Genomic DNA, 20,323 nt, shown 5'->3' with positions numbered 1-20,323 from the left:
GGTTTCCCACTGACCTGGTTACTGTGTAAAAAGGAAGGGATTGTTTTGTTTGTTGTTGTTTTATTAAAATGTAAATAAATGATTTATGTATTTTGCAGGGGGGGTATGTAACGGAAAATATGAACAAAAATATTAACTTGCACTTTAGTTGCAAAACAATTTCCAACTAAAATAAAACGCAAAAACAGAATACAACTTTGTGGTCAAATACAAAGGTAATAATAACCAAATATACTTGTCAAACATTGAACCTGAACTTAATAAAGACATAATTTTGTTTAAAAAAAAAGAAAAATAAGAAACCTTCCTGCAGTTGAACATGATCTCTCCTGAAATAGAGTATTTTGTAAAGCGAAAAAGATGCAACGTCATGTCCAAAATCAATGTGTGTTTCCTGTTATGCAAACAAACGTCCCCCGTTACGCCTCAGTTTACACAGTGAATCCCCAGTCAGCTTTTATTTTGGTGAAAGGCGTATCCTTAACACCCCTCTGCATGTTTGAGTGGTCCAACCAGAGGGGATGTAAAAGGACATCTGCAGTTATGTCACAGTACAACAAGTCAGTGGCTGAACTGGAAACAGATCGTGGTGGGTTTTGAATAGCCATTGTGTTGTAAGGGCTTTGTGTGCTGCGGTCTTAATAGCGCGTGTAATGTGCTTTTATTGATAATCATAGTTGAGAGCGCTGATTGGAGGATTATCCATAAAGACCCGGCGTGTATTTAATGCTCCGGCGGAGTCTTTGCGTAGCGGTGCTCCGTATCTCGCGTATTTTGTCTGAAGTAGCATCGTCTGAGAATAGCCACTAGACCCACCACTCTGCTCTGACCATCAGCCACGATGGAGGTCGACAAGTCAGAGACAGCAGCTGATGAGCGAGACCGTGCGGCTCTGAAACCTTTGGATCTCAAAGTGATCGCCGAGAAGACCGGGGATGCGGAGCCGCAGAGACCCACGTGGAGCAGCCGCCTGGAGTTCATCCTGGCATCGGTGGGCTACGCGGTGGGACTGGGCAACGTGTGGAGGTTTCCGTACCTTTGCTACAGCAGCGGCGGAGGTGAGACTCTCAGGGCCCCCCACACACACACATGGCTCTAACCTGGGGTGACTCTGCCGCTGTGCTTTGCATGTGGTCAGATGAGGGTGGTGCTGTTATAGCCTAATAGGAAAAAAGGAGAGGAAAAATATGTTCATGTTTAAAATGAAATGGTCTTACTCAGTTTTTGATATATTTCCTTACACTGTCCTTTAAGGTTGTAGCATCAAGAACAGTCAATGCCTCCTCATGGAAAGACACAGTCTTTACACAAAGGACCAGCAAAGCAACTGTGGAGAAAACTGAAGAAATGTCAATATGTGCCTAATTAAATAACAACAACAACAATAATTATAATTTGGCTATTATTGTTATCATCTCTCTCTCTTACTCGTTTCTCCACTACATTGTATGGTCTTGACACTATTCTCTGCCCTGACATAGTATATATTATGATTTGGTGCTATATACAAATATAACAGAATTTAATAAAAAAATACTTTATCTGGAGGTAGAGTATGTTTTCTTCAGCCTGTGGACGGGTTTCTGTAGCTGAAATAAGTTAAATATTAGACTTTCATAACTTTTGTAAAACCCGAAAGTAGCCCCCACCCCCTACACAATATACATGAAGCAATGATTATGTGTTAGTTAGCACAGTAACGCTGTGCAGAAATGTAAAAAATGCAGTTAGTGTAAAACAGGATTTAGCTGCTTTGTGAGAGTGACTCTGCAAGGTTTCGCATCTAAATTATCTAGCTGTCGTTAAGCGAGGGCCTCAGCAGATGACCATTTTCTTTGAACTGACACAACAGTCGTCTTTTATTATTTATGAAGGCATGGATATAAAAGAAAGTAATTTATAAATAACAGGGGGCTGGATCTGAGTATTCTTCCTGAGTAAAGAGGGTTATGGGTCGTGTTTGGTTTAAGGACGTATGTCTACAAAGACAAAGACGGCTCTGTATACATGGAGACAGGCTATTTTCCTTGTGTGCTCAAAACCTGGCCCCCTCCAAATGGGTTTGTACCAATATATAACCCCACAATACAATCATGTTATTAGTGATTTGTTGCACATTATTAAAGAATTCATCACCCAATTATAATAACTCAAGAAGCTGTATCCAGGAAGTATTCTTTATCTAGACAATGATACAGCAGCTACAACATCATATCCATCTCCCCAAGCCACATATTTGCAAGCTACTTATTATCTGGTTTCTACTGTTCTTCTAATTCAGGGGCCTTCTTGATCCCGTACTTCACCATGGTGCTCCTGTGTGGCATGCCTCTGCTCTTCTTGGAGTTTTCTATTGGGCAGTACACTCGTTTAGGACCAGTGCATGCTCTCGCCAAGATTTGCCCCTTGTTCAAAGGTGAGTGACTCTCCAGGCTAAAGGCTCTCACGTGAGTAGGGCTGAGCATCCTTCATTAACACAGACAATGTTTTTGTTAGGTAACGTGACATGTGCTGACACGCCTTAAAGTTTCACAGCAAATTGTACTCTAATTATGGATCTAGCATACATCTGTTGATGCACTTGAACACATAATGAGTCATAGTAACTGGGGTTACAGGTGTTTCGGGTCTTTAAACCCAACTCACTGTCATCCGGGCAACCCGGCCATGAATGATCACTTCCCAGCCTTGTCCAAGAGGCATTAGTCGACAGGTTGTCCCTCTTGATCCACAAACCCCTCGAGGTTTTCTCTACTATCTCTGAAGATCTGCTGGTGGCTTTTTTTTTTCATGCGCTGGTGATGCACTTGAGGTATTCGGCATTGCACGGTGAATTTCCTGTGCAACCACTGCCCACTACTTTAATGGACATGCACCTTGCACACCACTCCTCCAGCAGCTCTGCATTCTTACTCTCATGTATGCATGCTGACGCCAATGACACATTGTCTGTTCCAAAGGCGGTTTCTTCTATGTCTTCTGGGAACCTGTGTTGCTTTCCCAGGTCCCCCCTCAACTGCCCTGTCATGTGCTGTCCCAAGAAGGCCTGCTTAGGTCCCTTCAATGTGACTCTAGTCTTTGATGGTCTGAGAAGCCTAACTTGGTTAACGGTGTGGCAGATAAACTCAGCGATTAGCTTCAGCCCTTGGTTGTTGCGCTAGTAATAGTGTCCCTCTCTGACAGCTGCTAAGAAAGTGCCCCAGAGATCCTCTTTCAACCTTACCCCAGCACTAGAGGTTAGATGGGTTGGGCAGAACATAAAGCACAGATACGTTAAAGAGTTCAGCCCCCCAACAATTACATAGCTACACATAGCTCGTCAACCCCAGCCCTCACTTCCTTCCAGACCAGGTCTTCTCTTTGTTCTTGGTTCGGTTGTAGTGGAATGGTGCCCAGACCTGCTTCCCAAGGGCCTACTACTTTAATTAAAAGACAAAAAGAATAAATATACATGTGTTTGATGTTCGAGATCCATACTAATGATTTGAGGGTTTAATATTGAACCCTGGTGAAGGCATGCTCTCTCAATCTGTAATAAAATCTGCATTTTTCTATGTGATAAATGAATTGTTTTCACTTGTTGATGGATGAGATCTTGTTTAGCAGAATTTACAATCAGTGTCTTTTTTGATTTCTTAAACTGTTTTTAATAGCACATGGAAAGCATTTTAAATTCACAAGAAAGAGATAATCAAATAATTCAAACATGAACCAACATTATGCCAAAATCCAATAATCAAATGCTGCACAGTTGAATGATAATTAATGCATCTGTTGGTGTGCTCTTACAGTCGACATTTGTTTGTTTCAACAATTCACAAACATTAGTTAAATTGTTGCTCAGCATAATGGGTGGTTTGTGTAAAGGCTTACCATGCACATGAACAAAAAAAAAAACTCATATATTTGGTATTTGCTAAATTGTACATGTGAATGATCGGGGATGTGTGGACTCGGACTCAGAGAGCACCGACAGTCACTATGCAGCTCTTCAAAAGAACCCCTTTCCAAATCAAACAAGAGCCCAGCCATCAACAATCAGTGCTTGTGGGTGTGAATTGAAAATGCTGTTTCTCATGTTCTAACTCAAGATTTTTCTCCATAGTTTTCTTATCTCCTTAAAGACAGAGATTATCTACCCGGTCAAAACGTTTGGGTCCTTCACTTGATTTATCGCTCATTTCTTCCTGGTTATTGCACTGTGCTAAACAAGGGCCAAAAGCAGGTAGTTGTTTTCTGTATGTTCTTCTTGAATAATTTCCCTGTGCAACCCAAGTGCAGTTTACTGTGATGTACCTGTGATCAGTGATTTAGATGCCCACAAATATCTACCACAAATCAACACATATGCTCATGATTAATTCGCTGCGGTAGACTTCATCATGTACGGATGTATTATTTCAACTGGTTACATTCTCTTATACTTCACATGTATGAATTAATTCAGTGATGATAGTGGTGAGGCATGACCGGACAATAAACAATGACTTCAAGATAAACCAGCCCGTCCACCCTTTCCCTATTCACTGCCTATCCTGACCACCCAAACAAACATTTAGTCTTAAACTGCTCAAACGTGATAAGACATTTCTTCCTTAATACAGATGTTAATAAAGGTTACATTGTATTTAGGGTCAAATAAATCCTTCTCTTGAAAGACAAGAAGATGTTTACCAAAACGCAAAGCTTTGGTTTGATTAGGAAGTAACCATGGTTGCAAACTGTGATGACAGTTGCTGTTTCCGCCGTATGGAGGGAAGTAAACCCTCAAGCTTGCCACTGTATTTAAAGAGTGTGTTTGGCAACAAACCAAGTCACACACTGATGTAGTGGGAGTCGTAGGGTCCAGTTTGAGAAAAGCCCGATAGCTCCAACTGAATGACGCATCTTGACATGATCTGCTTTGTTTTTGATTCCGGTAGACTGATATATGCTTTGGCAGTTTGAAATGAGCTATCATTACACCACTCACAGGGTGTCTGGTGTAACAGTGGAGCGGTCGACCATGTAAGCTAGATGAGTAGAGTGAAAGAGGCAAACAGGCCATAACAAAGGAGGAAGCGCTTCATATGGACTATGCCCAGTGGTTTTAGCTGATCCTGGAGCTGAGAGGGGGCTTCCTTTGCCTCTGTCATTATGTAGACACAGAGTTGTTGTTCAGCCGCCTTTCCTTCCATTTTACCAAATAGTGACATAGGATCTAGTGGAGCATGGCATTCCAGGCTTTCCACAACTAGAACAAAAATGTTTTCGGGAGGCAAAGTTTTTATATACTGTACCTCTGAAAAACATCAGAGAGACATTTGCTTCAGGGATGGTGCTGTTGTTGCCGTGACTGGTAAAACATTAGTTCTCAAACATCCCAGACCGCACAGACGGCAAAGACAGGATGACATTTAAGATCAGTAACAGCAATAACAGTTTAAAAAGAAAAAGAGATGAAAGGTTTGATGCCTCGCTGACGTATACACAATCAACCTGTAGCTGGAACCAGCAGCCAGTTAGGCTAGCTTAACACAAAGACTGGAAACATATGGGTTATGGAGACTCCAAGAAAGTTCCTGATCCCAGCCAAGAAATAGTCTGGTCCATAATCCCTGTATAACTACAAGTTGTTTTTCTTGACAGTTTTTTTCCCCCATTAAAAATCACAAATTTCATTATTGCCACATCAGCTGATTAATCTTAATTTGACAGCCAGAAGATATGTGCTATTCCTGAGTCAAGATGTCTTACACATAAAACTGGTGCCTTGGGGAAGACGTTTGACAATGAGCATATAGCAGAGTGAGTGTATGTTGTAATCAGATTTGATCTGGTCTTTGTTTTGGTAGCCAATCCAAGTGTGCATGCATGTTATTGTGTTAGGGCATGTGCATTTTAGTGCATGTGATTCCCCTCCTCAAAATAAGTTTTAGAAACACACATTTGCTGGCTGAAGCGTCTAACATGGAGGCTCCAACACTGACAGCAGCACCAACTTGTGGATGAGACACGACTCATCCATTTGACTAGACATTGCATTTTGCTGGATTGTTTTGATGTCTCTCCTTTACACAAGGTATCTTTATTCAGTCATTCATCCTCTATTCCCCCTAGCATTACCTTGCGAGGGGGAATAGAGGCTGAAGGGAGGTTGGAATTTTTGTCAATGATGCACTTGATTTGGTTTTATATATTCAACATCAAGTGGCAGGGAATATTGTAAAAATAACATTTAAGTATCTTTACAGATTCGGAGTAGGGTACACAATTGAGGGGGGCCCAGTGTTGAGGAGCTTGGGCCTATCCAGCAAGAGACTAATACCCAGCACCTAAAGTTTGTCAAAAAGTTGCAGGGGCACAATGGTGTTGAGTGCTGAGCTCAAATTGGTAAACAAAACACTTGCACAAGTGGCAGGGGTTGCAGGATACTGTGAAGGCACAATGACACATTATCCACTATCCTCCATTATCCTCCATTATCCTCCATTAGATCAATGGGATAAATTATTACAGACCAGTCACACAAACACGTTCACAACAACAGATGTCAGAGAAACAGACATTAGACTTGTGTACGTTAATAACCAAAACAGATTTAAAATATACAGGTACTTTACATTGCCCAAGAGACCGGTTCAATTATCTAAAAAACAAAGGGGTGTTTGTCAGTGCGGTAACTGCTTCCTTTTTCTGCAGAGCTATAACCTCAGGCTCACAAAATAAGGGATTGCAGGCTCTGCTTGATCCTCTGATCTCTCTTATTTATTAAACATCAAGTCAAATCATGAATTCAAACGAACGTCTGACTTCAAATCGTAACTGCAAAAGAGTTTATTCGACTTCTCAACATGATTTGCGCCTCAGGAAGATTTTCAGCGGAAAAGGTTGTGGAAACAACTGCTTCATAATGTCATCAAACTAGGACTTTGGTAATTGGTTTGATTAAGCCATCCCTTGCGGCTGAAGTTACATGTTGTTTGTTAAAAGTTGCTAAGATGTGATTTAGTTACCTTTGGCTGAAGGCGGGCTAGCTATTTCTCTGTTTCCACTCTTTGTGCTAAGCTAATTAGTTTACTGGCTGTAAGCTCCAGCTACATGATTAACATGAGAGAGGGGTGACATTTTTTTAATAAACTCCTTAGAAGTTCTTTTGTTGTCCTAGAAAGGACAGTTTATATAGAATAGGTGTGAAATATATTCTCCTTTATACTTATAATGTAGCAGTTCTGTTCCCAATGAAGCTGCACCTGCTCTCGATGCCGATGTCTTTATTGAAAACACACACGGCAGCTAGCATGAAGACGCACACACCCCAACCTGAAACCTGACACACAGCTCAGAAGGTGCTAAAAGACTGAATAATTGAATCTGTCTGAGCTTTGATCTCATCTTTGCTCACTCTGGCCAAGAGCCGGTTTTATTCACCAGCCAAATGTCACAGTGGAATTTCTAATCCATGGCTGCAGGAATCCCTTTAATCATTAGCTCCATTTGCTTGTCTTCATCTTAGCCGCCACATCCCATGATAGTGGCTCTTCTGTCGTCTATATGTGGAGACGAGATAATACTTGTAATTTTAATCCTGGGCCCAAATCATTGACCACTCACTACAATGAGAGTAGTTTTACAATAGTTTGAAGAGGTGAAGTGTCCAATTTCTCCCCCTACAGTTTTCCAGGCTGGACTTGTCCAGAGTCGTCTCTCACTTTGTGTCTCCCTCCCCCCCTGCTGCATGTCATTCCACAGGTGTTGGTCTGGCCATAGTTGTTCTCTCCTTTGTGTACTCCACGTACTACAATGTGCTCATGAGCTGGGCTCTTTACTATCTCTTCAACTCGTTCGGATCCACGCTTCCCTGGATGTCCTGCAACAACACTTGGAATGTCGTCGGGAACTGTTCCAGTGGTTTCCATGGCAACGCCACCCACCTGCAGTCTGCCAGTCAACAGTTCTTCGAGTGAGAAGCTTATGTATTTACAGTATTTATATCACTCTATATGTCTCACACGTACTGCGGGCGCAGCCCTCACAAAGAACAACATTTCAAAGTGGCCATAAAAACTGAATCATATTCTCGCTATCATGTGACGTTGGTTTTTCACGAACACAGAATCTTATGCCAAAGTTTTAGTTTTAGTCTGTGTTGGGCTAAGCGACAAAAACGTGACAACACAAACACAAGTCAGGATTTAGCAACATGTGAATCAAAATAAAAATTGTTGCAGGATCATTTCATTAGGCCTGTGTCATACAAATATCTGATCAAACGTCACCCTGACAGTCCTTATGAACCACATTAGCTTTGTTTTGGGGTATAAACAATAATGTCACCCAATTGTTTGTTTTAGTCTGGAAACATTTGGTAACGAGTGTTTGATGTTAAAAATTGGACTTGAAAGTTTTTCATAGCTTTATGGACTGAATCACTGAATCGTTATTTTTACATTCTCACTCTTCTATTTTCACTTTTCCAGTCACAAGCTTTTGCAGAAAACCGATGGCATTGAAGAAGCAGGTGGCATTCGCTGGGAACTCTTTGGCTATCTTGTTTTTGCCTGGGTCATTGTGTACTTATGCATATTTAAAGGAATCAAATCCACTGGCAAGGTAAGAATTACGCTACTTTCCGGCAAATGTTTCTACATTGTGGTGGTTATAGTTTTTGTCCTGTTTGCATTCTTTGAATTTATTGTTTGTCCTCTTACATTAATCACAGTTAGTGCCAGAGACAAAGGCAAGAATGTTACATTGGACAGTATATAGTCTGTAAGATGTGTTTTATTTTCTGTAGTCTACAATTTGTGTTATCTCTTTTGCAAGTGGCATATCTTTGTTGACAGTTTTAGGAAGATAACATACACACATTTCAAAATGCAAAACAAATGTTCGTTCAGACAAATCAGAATAAGAACACGATCAAATGAAACAGAAGAGTTTTGATGTGATACACTGTAAAAAATATCTGACTGTGTTTACATGGACAGAAATATTTTATTTGGCTTTTTACCTTATTCTGAGACACTATCTTGATTTAGATGTTTACATGAGTTGCTAATAGAATATTCCATTCATATTCTTGTTTAAATGTTACAGAGCATAGTCCAATTATGAGTCACGTCAACATCACATCCTGCCACTTGTTTACACTCCAACCCAGGTCATGTGTCGTGAAGCATTTGGTTGGTTGTCTTTATCGGGTTCATATCAGAAAATTGGTATTTATGTTAATTCATTTAAAATGAAAAAACAGATCATCTTCACTGGCGTCACTGAAAACAGGTCCACCATCGCTGTTGCAATCTTTCACAACCTCACCTCGACAGCAAACTCCAACATTCACGTGGTTCTGCGTCTCACTGTTTGTTTTGTGTCACACAGGTTGTGTATTTCACTGCTGTATTTCCATACTTCATTCTCTTCGCCCTGCTCATCAATAACCTGCAGCTTCCTGGAGCCAAAAATGGTATCCTCTTCTTTGCCACACCTGTCTGGAGCAAACTCTTTGAAGTGAAGGTGAGAGTGTGTTAATATATAAATAGGTCAATAGAAATGGTGGTGAAGTCTTAGGACCTTGGTTACACATCAAGTTTTAGATGAAGTCTGAAGTCTTTGTTTTGAGATTAGAGGCATTCACCTTTTGTTTGCTCAAGGTTCAGAAGCAACAAAAGCAAGAACAGCAAAAGATAAAGGGGAAGCGGTCATTTCAGGAATGAACTACAAAAAAAAACAACTCATCTTTCTAATCACAATTCAATTCAATCAGTGGAAAATTTGTCTTTGAATATTTTAGGGAAAATTGCCAAAAGAAAATTTGAAATCCAGTGCAGAGGCTTGAAATGTCCCAGAATAGTCTGGTCTGACTACAGCTGGGTGGCTCTTGACTCCTTAGTACCACAAGAACGGGAACACTGAATACTTAGTGCATTGAGAATAGTTCAACTTAGGTTAATGTGAACCCACACAGGACACACCAGAACACACATACACGTATATCTTTATCTGAGATCTTAGGTGGTTCTCTGTAACAATGAATATGCTATACTTAACGTGCCAGCTATACCAAATAGAAAAAACAAATACAGAAGTTGCTCAATGAAGACCAGGGGACTTTAAACACTAAATTAAAGTAGAATGACACTCCCATACCTCGGCCAAGGCCCAACAGTCCTCTTAAATTCAACTGATCAATTAAATTGCACACACTTCTAGAAATTAGTCCCCTAAATGTGCCTGATTTCTTTTCATCAAGAGCCATGAATTATTCAGTGGTAACATCAAATAAATCAATCAATAAACAAATAACGCCCTATATCTCCCAATGTTAAAGAAAGTTAAAAAACTAAATTCCTGGATCTGTTTCACATCAACATATTTTATGGGTTCTTTCCTGACCCATACTGCATCCTTTAAGTTTCGTAGTGATCCGTCTAGTACTTTTTGTGTAATCTTGCCAACACACAAACCAGCAAACTAACAGGGGCTAAAACATAAGCTCCTTGGCAGGGGTATTTAAACAAATTGTATTCTTCTGTATCTCCATCAAAGGTTTGGGTTAATGCAGCTGCTCAGGTGTTTAACTCCATTGGAATAGCATTTGGGTCCATGATTTCGATGGCAAGTTACAACAAGTTCAACAACAACATTCTCAGGTTAGAACTGAACATTTTGCTTTTGTCTAAGATGGTTACTCCCTTCCTGCAGAGAACTGAACTGAACCCTGTCTGAAACTAGTACCTGCCAGAGACAGTTCCTGGTTTTAACGAAAAACTGTGAGAGCTTTGGTAATGTAATAAACAGCTATCTTGATGATCTAATGGCTGCTTGGTATCCTAGAAATGTTGTTTTCCTGGTTTCCTGGGAACTGGATTGAAATTGCTTATTTTGTCTTCCCTCTTTCCCAGGGATGCTCTTATCGTGGCGGTTACCAACTCATTCACTAGTATCCTGGCTGGCTTTGTGATCTTCTCAGCCATTGGCTACATGGCTCATGTACACAACCTCCCAGTGGACAACATAGCCACAGGTGGTAAGCATCAAGCCTGGAATGATTATTGCTCCACAATAACATAGCTTTGTTTTATTGTAAGTATTTAAACAAAAGCACCACAGCATGGGGTTGATGTGGAATACATACTGTACATTCCAAGATGTTACAGAAACAGAGATGGACATTTTGTATATATATATATATATATATGATACCAAACTCTAGTGTCAAGTACAAGAACTGTTTTTTGTTTTTAACCGCTGGGAAGGATTTCTTTCTTGCTTTCATGATATAACTAAACACAGATGTCAAGAAATTCATTACTTCAATGGTCTGCACAGAATAAGTGTGCAGGTTATATGAGGACAACTTAGTGGCAATTAAAGAAACAATCCACCAGGCTTTACAGCTAAGTCATCATGAGGAGTACTACTCAACATGCAAAAACAGTTGTATAATGTCTTCTTCAGCTCTGGAGAAGATTTTTTAAATTTAGAAAAATAAACCCAGATGATGACAATATGAGTATTATAGTTTTTTTTACAGAAAACCTGCATTACAAACGGTAAGGGGCAGCACAAAGCTTTGACCAACGAAAACCTGTTCTGAAGTCACTGGGGCAATGTTTCACTCACTTAAGCCGATTTCAGACATGCACATAATTGCGGAGATCCTCCTGTATCCATCCTGTATGTGTGAACGCAAATGTCCGATTTAGAGCCTTCCGAGTATCTGGGGACATCTCTGTCTGGGGCGCCCAAGAGTCTCTAGGCTGCAGGAGGAGCCGATGTAAGAACCTGAAAATCTCCAGCTGAGTTGTGCATGTGTGAAAGGAAAACTGGAGAAAGTCTGGACCCAATTCTCTGAACACAGCTTTTCGGGCTCATTGTCAAGCGAGAATATGATCTCCTCATGTGGGAAGTAAAACCCTTTACTCTGCAGAGAAGCATTCTTTATTACTACCCCAAAATATAATAGCAATTAAACCAAGCACTTAGTTTACCCTAGCTGTTATGAGTTATAGTGAAACAGCTGCAACATGAACACAACTTTGTGTGTACTGTAAGTGTGAATGTTATGTGAATTATATTAACAAAGCTGGCACAGTCTAGTCGGCAGTGAGGGTTTGAGGTTGAAAAAACTGGACTTCTTTGTGCGACATAAAAAAAAAAACCCAGAGAGGGTTTTGGCTTCTGTAACTGGATGTTTGAACAGCATCTGAACAGGAGCTTTGTCAGTTCAGTAATGCATTATTAAATACTGAGACATCATGTGTTCAGCCCCTGGGTCAGATCAGAATCCCATGAAGTGATGAAAACACTGCCTCTGTCCGTTAGAATCCCTCTGCTAAATGATGACTTGTGGTCTGATCTGATTCTCCCTTGTAAAACTGGTCTTTAATTCTCCTCCAGAATTATCTTTAATGAGCATACATACATGGTCGGCCAATCAACAACACCTACTGAACTGAAATCATAGTTTCAAGACTATCCATATGCCTCTTTTAAATCAAAATGAGCAGGTATATGTGAGTTTTTCAAACAAAAAAGTGCCTAAACAAGGTGATTGAATCCATTATCATTGCTAGTCGAGACATTGGCCTTTCTGTTTTTCTAACACCGGTGTCATGTCGACGTCAACAAACTCAACCACAACTGAGGCGCTATCTCACCGCGCTATCTTGCCAAAACAGGGCATTCAAGTTTCCATCACTGCCGATCGGAGCCGATTAAAACCTGTATCTACTGCTGGGTCATTTGACCTGGGAGTGAACGCCAAAGTGAATTTCCAGTGGACGAGGGGCTTTAGTGATCGCTGCTGATTTCTTGCTGCTATCTGCTGCCAGTTCTCCTGCATGGGGGTGGAAGATTATTGGGTTAGTTAATGATTCAGCCAAAGTTCAGTTCATTAAAGGTAATTACAAGAATTAGCTTATTTTGAGTTCTGCAACCACACAGCAGCAGTGTCACTGTAATAGGTTCAGTGAACTCTTTGTCAGTCTCTCTCACAGCGAGAATGCTGTCATTTCTAAATCCATTTGGATTAAACCTGGCAAGTTGATGGGGCTATGATTTTTTTTTTTTTCAAATCCATCAAAGATCAAGGTCAAAGCATGGGGCTCCCATTTTTAGCGCAATGCAAACAATTAAATAAATGGAACCTTTTTGCATTTTGACCAATCTTGGTATGCAGCCTACGGGGACGGAGATACACATCCATCCATCATCTATATCCCAGGTGCCTTTGGGGCGAGAGGCGGGGTTCATCTTGACCAGGTTGCCAGTGTATCACAGGACCAACATACAATCAACCATCCCTGCTGACATTCTACAGTTAATCCACCTAACCCATGTCTGCATGTACGGAGCCCTCAAAGAAACCCCACACAGACAAGGGCAGAACATGCAAACTCCACTCCCGGCCTAACTGGGATTCAAACCACATCAGCAGTGCTACCTACTGTGCCAAAATCGGCTGAAAAACATGGCTGCCATCAACCAAAATATCCCTGGGACTTAGCGTGTCCTCTCACATCTTAGTCATAGCTCAAGGAGCCTTAGATCAACCCAGATGAAACTCCCTGCTGACATGTTGTTCTATCTTTTGAACATACACACCAAGTTTCCTTCACATCTGATCAAGCAGTAATAATGAAGGAACACCGAGTGCACAATGATGAAATAGGTGGGATTGGGTTCACATCGGTCTTTAAACAGAATGAAACCATCTGAAGTGACTGATTGAGCTGTTTCCTCTGTTTAACGCAGAGGGTTAGAACGCACATATTGTGGCTATAATTACACATGTTGTTCTATAGAATTGATATTACACCATGTATTATGCCCACAAACGAAATATATTACCTAATCAGGTCTCAATCTCATTGTACAGTAGCATTATAAATGTATTATTATTTTGCTGACCTGCATCAGTCTTATATTATATATATATTTCATCATTTTGTCAAACAACAACATTCACCTGTGCTTGATAATGAAAACATTTGATACTAAAACATTGTAACAATGCCGCACACATTGAATATTAAAGACGTCTGCACGCAGCGTGGGTGGAGTGTGACTGCAAAGAAAACATATGATGGCATTTCCTGAATAATTTATGAGGTTTAAAGTATCATGTTCTCCATCTTCCGCCACTGGCAGCAACGCTCATCACTTTTCTTGTTTATTGACCGTAGAGCTCTACAAAGTGTTGTTTGGCCTGATCACATTCACCTCCCTAGCAATAACATCCTGCTGTTCTCTTTGACATGCAAACTGGTCTGTATGCATCAACAAGTTACTGGATAAAAACTAGATGTTTGTCACTTTGCTGCACAGCAAACTGGTTTCACTGGGTCTAGTAGGAGGTCTGACCCACGGTGTGCAGGTTCAGTCACACTTAACACAAGATGAATTAAAGTAGACAGAGTGGTGCGTCCGTGTTAGACCTCAGAAAGCTACTGCATTCTCCCCTGCAGCTTGGTCATTCGTTAAGATAGGAGCGATTCTTCAGTTTGTTTGAGATGCTCTTTGGATGGGATGCATGCAGACATAGAAAAGTCCAAGGCAACAATTAAAATGCTTTTATAATCATGGCATGGTCATATTAAACCCAAACTCAGACGAGTTGCAATATAAAGCCTTCTTCAGGGGGTAATATCATTGATATCACATTAGTTGAATCTGTACAGAAATCTGAAATCTGCCAGGCAATTTGTCAATAGGATTTTATGGATTTAAACAAAAAGAAGAGATATAACCACACATCAATGGATATAACATGTTAAAGTTGCAGTAGACAGCTTTTCCACGTCAAGTGGTTGCTATCACTCTATTTCACTTTCTTTTCCACCTCCAGCTGTTCTCTTATTTTCCCTGGTGGCTTTTAGGGATAAAGCCACTGTAGAAGCTACAGTGGATAATAAGACAGCTTTTGTTACCTGTTCTGTAGAACTAACAACCTGTGTGTTGTATCATGTTTTCAGGACCTGGTCTCGTGTTTGTTGTGTACCCTGAGGTCCTCTCAACTATGCCCTTCTCCCAGCTGTGGGCCCCTCTGTTCTTCTTCATGCTGCTGTGTCTGGGCCTCGACAGCCAGGTAAACATGTCTACCTCTCACAGAATCGTGTACTGAAGAGGGAGGACGAAGCAGAACACTGGAGCTCTGCAAATGTGAATCTGTATTTTTAGGAAACAATCACATGCACATATCAATGAACCTGAGATCAAGGAGATTTTGTTTCTAACTGGTTTTAGTTTGTCAAGAGGAAAGTACACATGAGGAATCTTCGTCAAACGGTTGTTCTTTTACTAAACTAATGTAGGCAGAACAATTACAGAAGACATCTTCCCCAACTGTGCACATTCAGGCTCAGATTTTTCTGTTTATAACATATAACAATAAAATATAATAACTTAATAATATAGTATGAATTAAATGTTACAATGTAACACGTGTAATATTACAGATCTCTGACAATAGGGGTCGTATTTAAAAAACAAAAAAAGAAATGTGATCCATTTGGTCAGTTTTATATTCACCATAATAAACCTTTTAGGAGAAAGGGGTCAGAGATTTTATGGGTTCAAACCAGTTCTACACATACAATGGAATTTCTGTTATACAGTCTGCATATGTTTTGTGTTCACTGCAGTTTGCCACAGTTGAGGTGAGTGTGGCGTTTCTAAAAGACCAGTTTGGACCTAAACTTCTGCCATATCTGAAAAGAGAAGAGCTGATAACCCTGGGTGTGTGTATCGCCTGCTTCCTCTTGGGAATTCCTCACATTACTAAGGTACCCTAAGAAACTCCCAAACACATTTTTTTGAAAACATGGCAACAGTTACATCACTTGTGGCAGTGGTTTTGTGTCTCATTTTCTCCTGCCTTCTTGCACAGGGAGGTATCTATGTGTTCCAGCTGTTGGACCACTACACCGCTATGGTTTCCCTCATGTTCTTGGCTTTCTTTGAAGTCGTAGCTGTCTGCTGGATCTTTGGTAAGATCCACGTAAAGTTCATGAGTTCAAACCATGGACTGTAGATAAAGATATATACAGTAGAGCCTACAGTTCTAACCTTGATATCCTGTTTATGTGCTACATGCTTTAGACTTGTAAGCCCCCGGGACTTCACGAGGCTGATTTATAATTAAACTGAATTCTCAACATCTTTGAAACCACATAAATTAATTGGAATTAGTGGTTTGTGGTTATTTAAAGTGTAAAATCAGCACATGTCATTTTCCATCAGGCGTCCGACGTGTCTCCTTAATGATCAAAAGGATGCTTGGAAAAACTCCAAACATCTACTTCCGCGTCTGTTGGATGTTCATCAGTCCTCTGTTGGTGATGGTGAGGTTCTGTCCATTCTAAGCTAACCAGTCTAATTATTGTCCTGTAATGATCAGATTAATCACATTAATAATGAAGTTTGTGTATAGGACTTGAATGTTTTTCCTTTTTCTTCCAGTGCATTCTGATCTCCAGCATTGTCCAGTACACTCCTGTTCACTATGGGAATTACAATTACCCACTGTGGGCTGAATATTTGGGCTGGTGCATTTCACTGGTCTCTATAGTGTGGATCCCACTCTGTGCCATTCAAGAGATCTGCAGCAACAAAGGCTCATTTCTTCAGGTGAGTACAAGGCACATTGCTCAGACTGCTAACATTAGCATGCAATACTGTTTTGCAGGTACAATGTTTAGCATGTTCACCCGTCTTAACTTGGGTTATTGACATTTCAGGAGCTTCAGGAACAGTGTTTTCAGTGGTGGAGAGCAGCTTTTCAGACCTTTTACATAAAAACAAAAAACTATATAACATTCTAGAGAAGAGGGGAAACGGAAGAAGCATAATATGTCTCCTTTTAATTTTGATCTGATGTTGGTGGTTGATCTTGAGGAGAACATGTCTGTTCCCCACTTAAATAGCCTGCAAAATCTCATGGTGGTTAAAATAGCTGCCTCTCTGTTTTACTGCTACAGACCGGACGTGCTTGAAAATTTTGCTTTTCTAAAAATAAAACCTCTCTAACCCCCAGAGACTGAAAACAGCTGTGACTCCGACAATAGACCTGGACGCTGAGGATCCTTTACCAGAAAAACAGGCTCTAGACCAGCAGGAGTCTGAAACCTTGTTCACTTCAGGGGTCTGACCAGAGAGGAGGCCAACGCCGCGTATCAAAACCACTGTCATAACGTTCTGGTCATAAAATGATTATTTTATTCTATTTGTTCTACCAAAGGATGGGTCTTTACTGTACCTTAGGCCAACTGTAGTGCTTTAATACCTAAACTGCTTATTCTTTGCATTTGACTTTTGCACCTTGTACAGAGTGTGAGACATTTTGTCCAGCGATTAAAGGTTAATTTAATTTGGCTTAGGAAGAAGTTGACATGTTCACTTTCTAGACAGTGCAGGTGTTCATTCACAACTAAAGATTAAAATGTTAAGGATTATGTCCTTCACATTGGTGGATTGATAGGTATGTGTATGCAGTGACATTGTCTGATTAATGTGAGTGAGACATGTTGTAAAATGTACAAGTGCAATTTTATCCCTGAGCGGGAAAAGCAGTTTCAGGACCCTTAGGTAAAACCGCAGGCATCTGACCTACAAACTGTGACACCACTTGTTTCTAAGCCCGAAAAGAAGGGAGCTGCAAACATGAATGCTTCAGCCTTTGGGTTTTGGCCTGCTATTTTCAAAAAAATATGTCTCCAGTGCACAACACCATGCATCGTTAAAAAACACACATGAAGAACTGTTGCTCAAATGAAAATGTGTTGGTTTTTTTCTACTCTCCTCAGGTTGAGGAATGATTTTATATTATTTTTCAGTTTTGTTTGACTTTTTTTTAACTTAATCTCGGAGCAGGTTACTCACAAAAATGATTAGCTGTGCCTTTGATCTTCTGCCATGAAGTTGAATTGAGCTGATGAGGATAGTTAATCTTCATCGGGGCAACGCTCACTGTGTCTGGTACAGCTCGTGCTCTCTATTCTATTGTGAGACAGTTTATCACTGTTTAACTCACACTTCGTGACCCTTCCAGCAAAATATGTTGAAGAGTTCAGTTTGGTTGAAATGTAACAGATTTTAACTCAAACTTTAACTTTGAGAATCTTTCGTCATGTTGAGCTTTGGGGTAAGAAGAACTACCTCACCTTGAAAAAGACCAGAGGAGAAACAGCACAGCCATTTTCAGATGTAAACTCTGCCTTTCACTTATGACCAATGAATGCAGCAGGAGATTCTCTGGGTCAGATGTGTTTACAGCAACAACAGGAAAATCTCCGGATCGTTCAGGCGAGGGGTGGCGTCTGGGTAGAACATGCAGAAAGCAGGACATGACTGGCAGGACATGAATCTGCACATCAACGCTGGCTTCGGCCCATATCACCAACAGCTCTTGAATCTCGTTTTCTTTCCAAGTTTACATCTTCAACGGATTCCTGAGATATTTGTATTGTTTTGGTTTCACATTCGTGGCGTATTGTCATCAACTCGCCCACCCGCTTGTTGTGAATTCTCCGGACATTTTCCTTCTGTTTTCTCACATAGGCTCACTCGGACATCCTCAGGAGTTTTTACTTGTAGACTGGCAGGAACTACTCTGGAGAAAGTCCAGAGCAGCTGACTCACATACAGCCTCTCCGGAGTCTTTTCAGGGGAATATCAGTTCAGAGTTCAGTACATGGCTGAAAGCAGCTTTTGTGTAAGTGGTACAATCACAGTTTTGGGTGAGATGAGAGCATTCAGCCTTTTTTTTGTCTGATCAAACAAACCATTATGTAGGAGTGCCTTTTATTCCAAAGCACTGAAAATAAGCTCTTGTGAGAAACAATTCAAGGTATTTATTCGAGAAATATTTAAGCATTAAATTGTGTTTGCACAAGAAACTAACCTTTTGGGTTGAAAAATATTTAATCTGTTGCCATTTTTAAAGATTACACAAGAGAGGCTTAAAAAGTCATGTTACCTGCCTCAACTGTTTGTTGTGATTTCTTTTCGATAATCTGTATTTAATTGGACAACCAAAACCTTTGTGTAAAATGCTGCATACTGTATGTTGTTAAAAGCTGCATTATTTTTGATTTGTCATTAAGTGTATTAGTAGTATTTAAAAGTGTAGGGATGATACAGAAGCATTTGTACAAGTCCCTGCTTAGTTACACCTTTTTTACGCTCAACACTCAAATGTATTTCCGTGGGTTTCATGTTTGTTTGTTAAACAAAATCCATCTTCACCAATTTTAATGCTGATTTTTCATATCAATGACTGTTTAATTTTCCTACTGTTATTGTCATATTTGAACTGGGTTGTTATGTGGGATGTTGAATAAAATGCCTTAATTTTTGCTCTGGTGGAAAACACTGTCATCTGGCGTAGAGCTTCAGAGGGTCACTGGGGGGCAGTGTAACAGAGGAGATTGTGCAATGTTTGCATAACTGAATTGCTTCACTCTTCATCAGAAGCAAAACTGCTTTCTAAATTGTGCCACATCCATTTGAAATGAATTATTTTAGTGCAGATCTTTAATTAGTTTTGTGACAAAATGTTTAAAAAGGAAGAACATTTGAGCAACACACACTTTGTGTGATTTGCTGCTGTAACTGTAATGACAAACATATTTTTAAAATTATGTATTAGATGTTAATTATTTCACTGAAGCTGCCTACAGTACATACATTTCAGAATGGATGACCCCACTGGGAATTGAACCACATCTTCTGGTGTCACTGGTCCTGAAGGAGAGCACGGATGAACGCAGTGCTGTAAGAGGTTTGGAAGTTAATTAGACCCCTGTTGTAGAGTGCTGCAGCAACGCCCTGAGCAGAGCTGCACGTTAATCAATACTCCCTTCCTGCTTCCCCTCATGACAGAATGTATCATTGGCACTAAATTAGCACTGGGACTGCTGTTTGATCAATAGTCATAAACAGTGCAGCCCAGGGGTCAGTAAATTACTGGGTATACATGGCAGAGGGAAAGCAGTGAGCCCGGCTGGCCAATGCAGGAGGAGATGGGGTCACTGTCTAACTCCTGGCATGGTGTGGGGTTGTGAAGACATTTATCTGTGGCGTGCAGGCAAAGAGTTAAACCTGCAGCTGATGCGGAGCTGTTTCTGATCCTGTCTGACATTTCTTGAGAAGAAGTGAATTGTGCAGTGGGGCAGGAAATCTACTGGGGCGTCTGACCATCTCTGCTTCACACTCTGTAATAACTGGGCCCGAACAGGAGATGAAAAACTGGCACACTGCCCGGGAAGAAACTTGGAATTTCACTCCCCTGTGACCATTTACAGTTTCTTTTTACTCCTCTTCTCTGTTGTTCCGCTCT

General features: G+C 40.6%; 1 protein-coding gene across 1 annotated transcript; it reads left to right on the top strand.

The window, feature by feature from the left end:
- The first annotated feature begins 520 nt into the window (after positions 1-520).
- Positions 521-19,340, top strand: si:ch211-225b11.1 (uncharacterized protein LOC561694 homolog). Its single transcript, XM_035165443.1, has 14 exons — positions 521-589; positions 837-1,058; positions 2,282-2,416; positions 7,732-7,942; positions 8,460-8,592; positions 9,364-9,498; positions 10,531-10,634; positions 10,887-11,011; positions 14,961-15,073; positions 15,630-15,770; positions 15,875-15,974; positions 16,228-16,328; positions 16,447-16,614; positions 17,021-19,340. Exons 1-14 carry the CDS (start codon positions 544-546, stop codon positions 17,132-17,134), a joined length of 1,848 nt encoding a protein of 615 aa, XP_035021334.1. The 5' UTR covers positions 521-543; the 3' UTR covers positions 17,135-19,340.
- The last annotated feature ends 983 nt before the right edge of the window (positions 19,341-20,323 follow it).

This window comes from Hippoglossus stenolepis, chromosome 9, assembly GCF_022539355.2.
Source record: "Hippoglossus stenolepis isolate QCI-W04-F060 chromosome 9, HSTE1.2, whole genome shotgun sequence".
In the NCBI taxonomy this organism is placed as follows: Eukaryota; Metazoa; Chordata; class Actinopteri; order Pleuronectiformes; family Pleuronectidae; genus Hippoglossus; species Hippoglossus stenolepis.
Note: the sequence above shows the minus strand (reverse complement) of the source record. Positions and strands in the feature narration are given on the sequence as shown.

Bases quoted from the DNA above. Each gene is read 5' to 3' on its own strand.
- si:ch211-225b11.1 (XM_035165443.1), top strand. From the start codon at position 544: ATGTCACAGTACAACAAGTCAGTGGCTGAACTGGAAACAGATCGTG. The intron at 2,417-7,731 runs GTGAGTGACTCT...GTCATTCCACAG, and splicing joins GATTTGCCCCTTGTTCAAAG to GTGTTGGTCTGGCCATAGTT. The intron at 15,074-15,629 runs GTAAACATGTCT...TGTTCACTGCAG, and splicing joins GTCTGGGCCTCGACAGCCAG to TTTGCCACAGTTGAGGTGAG.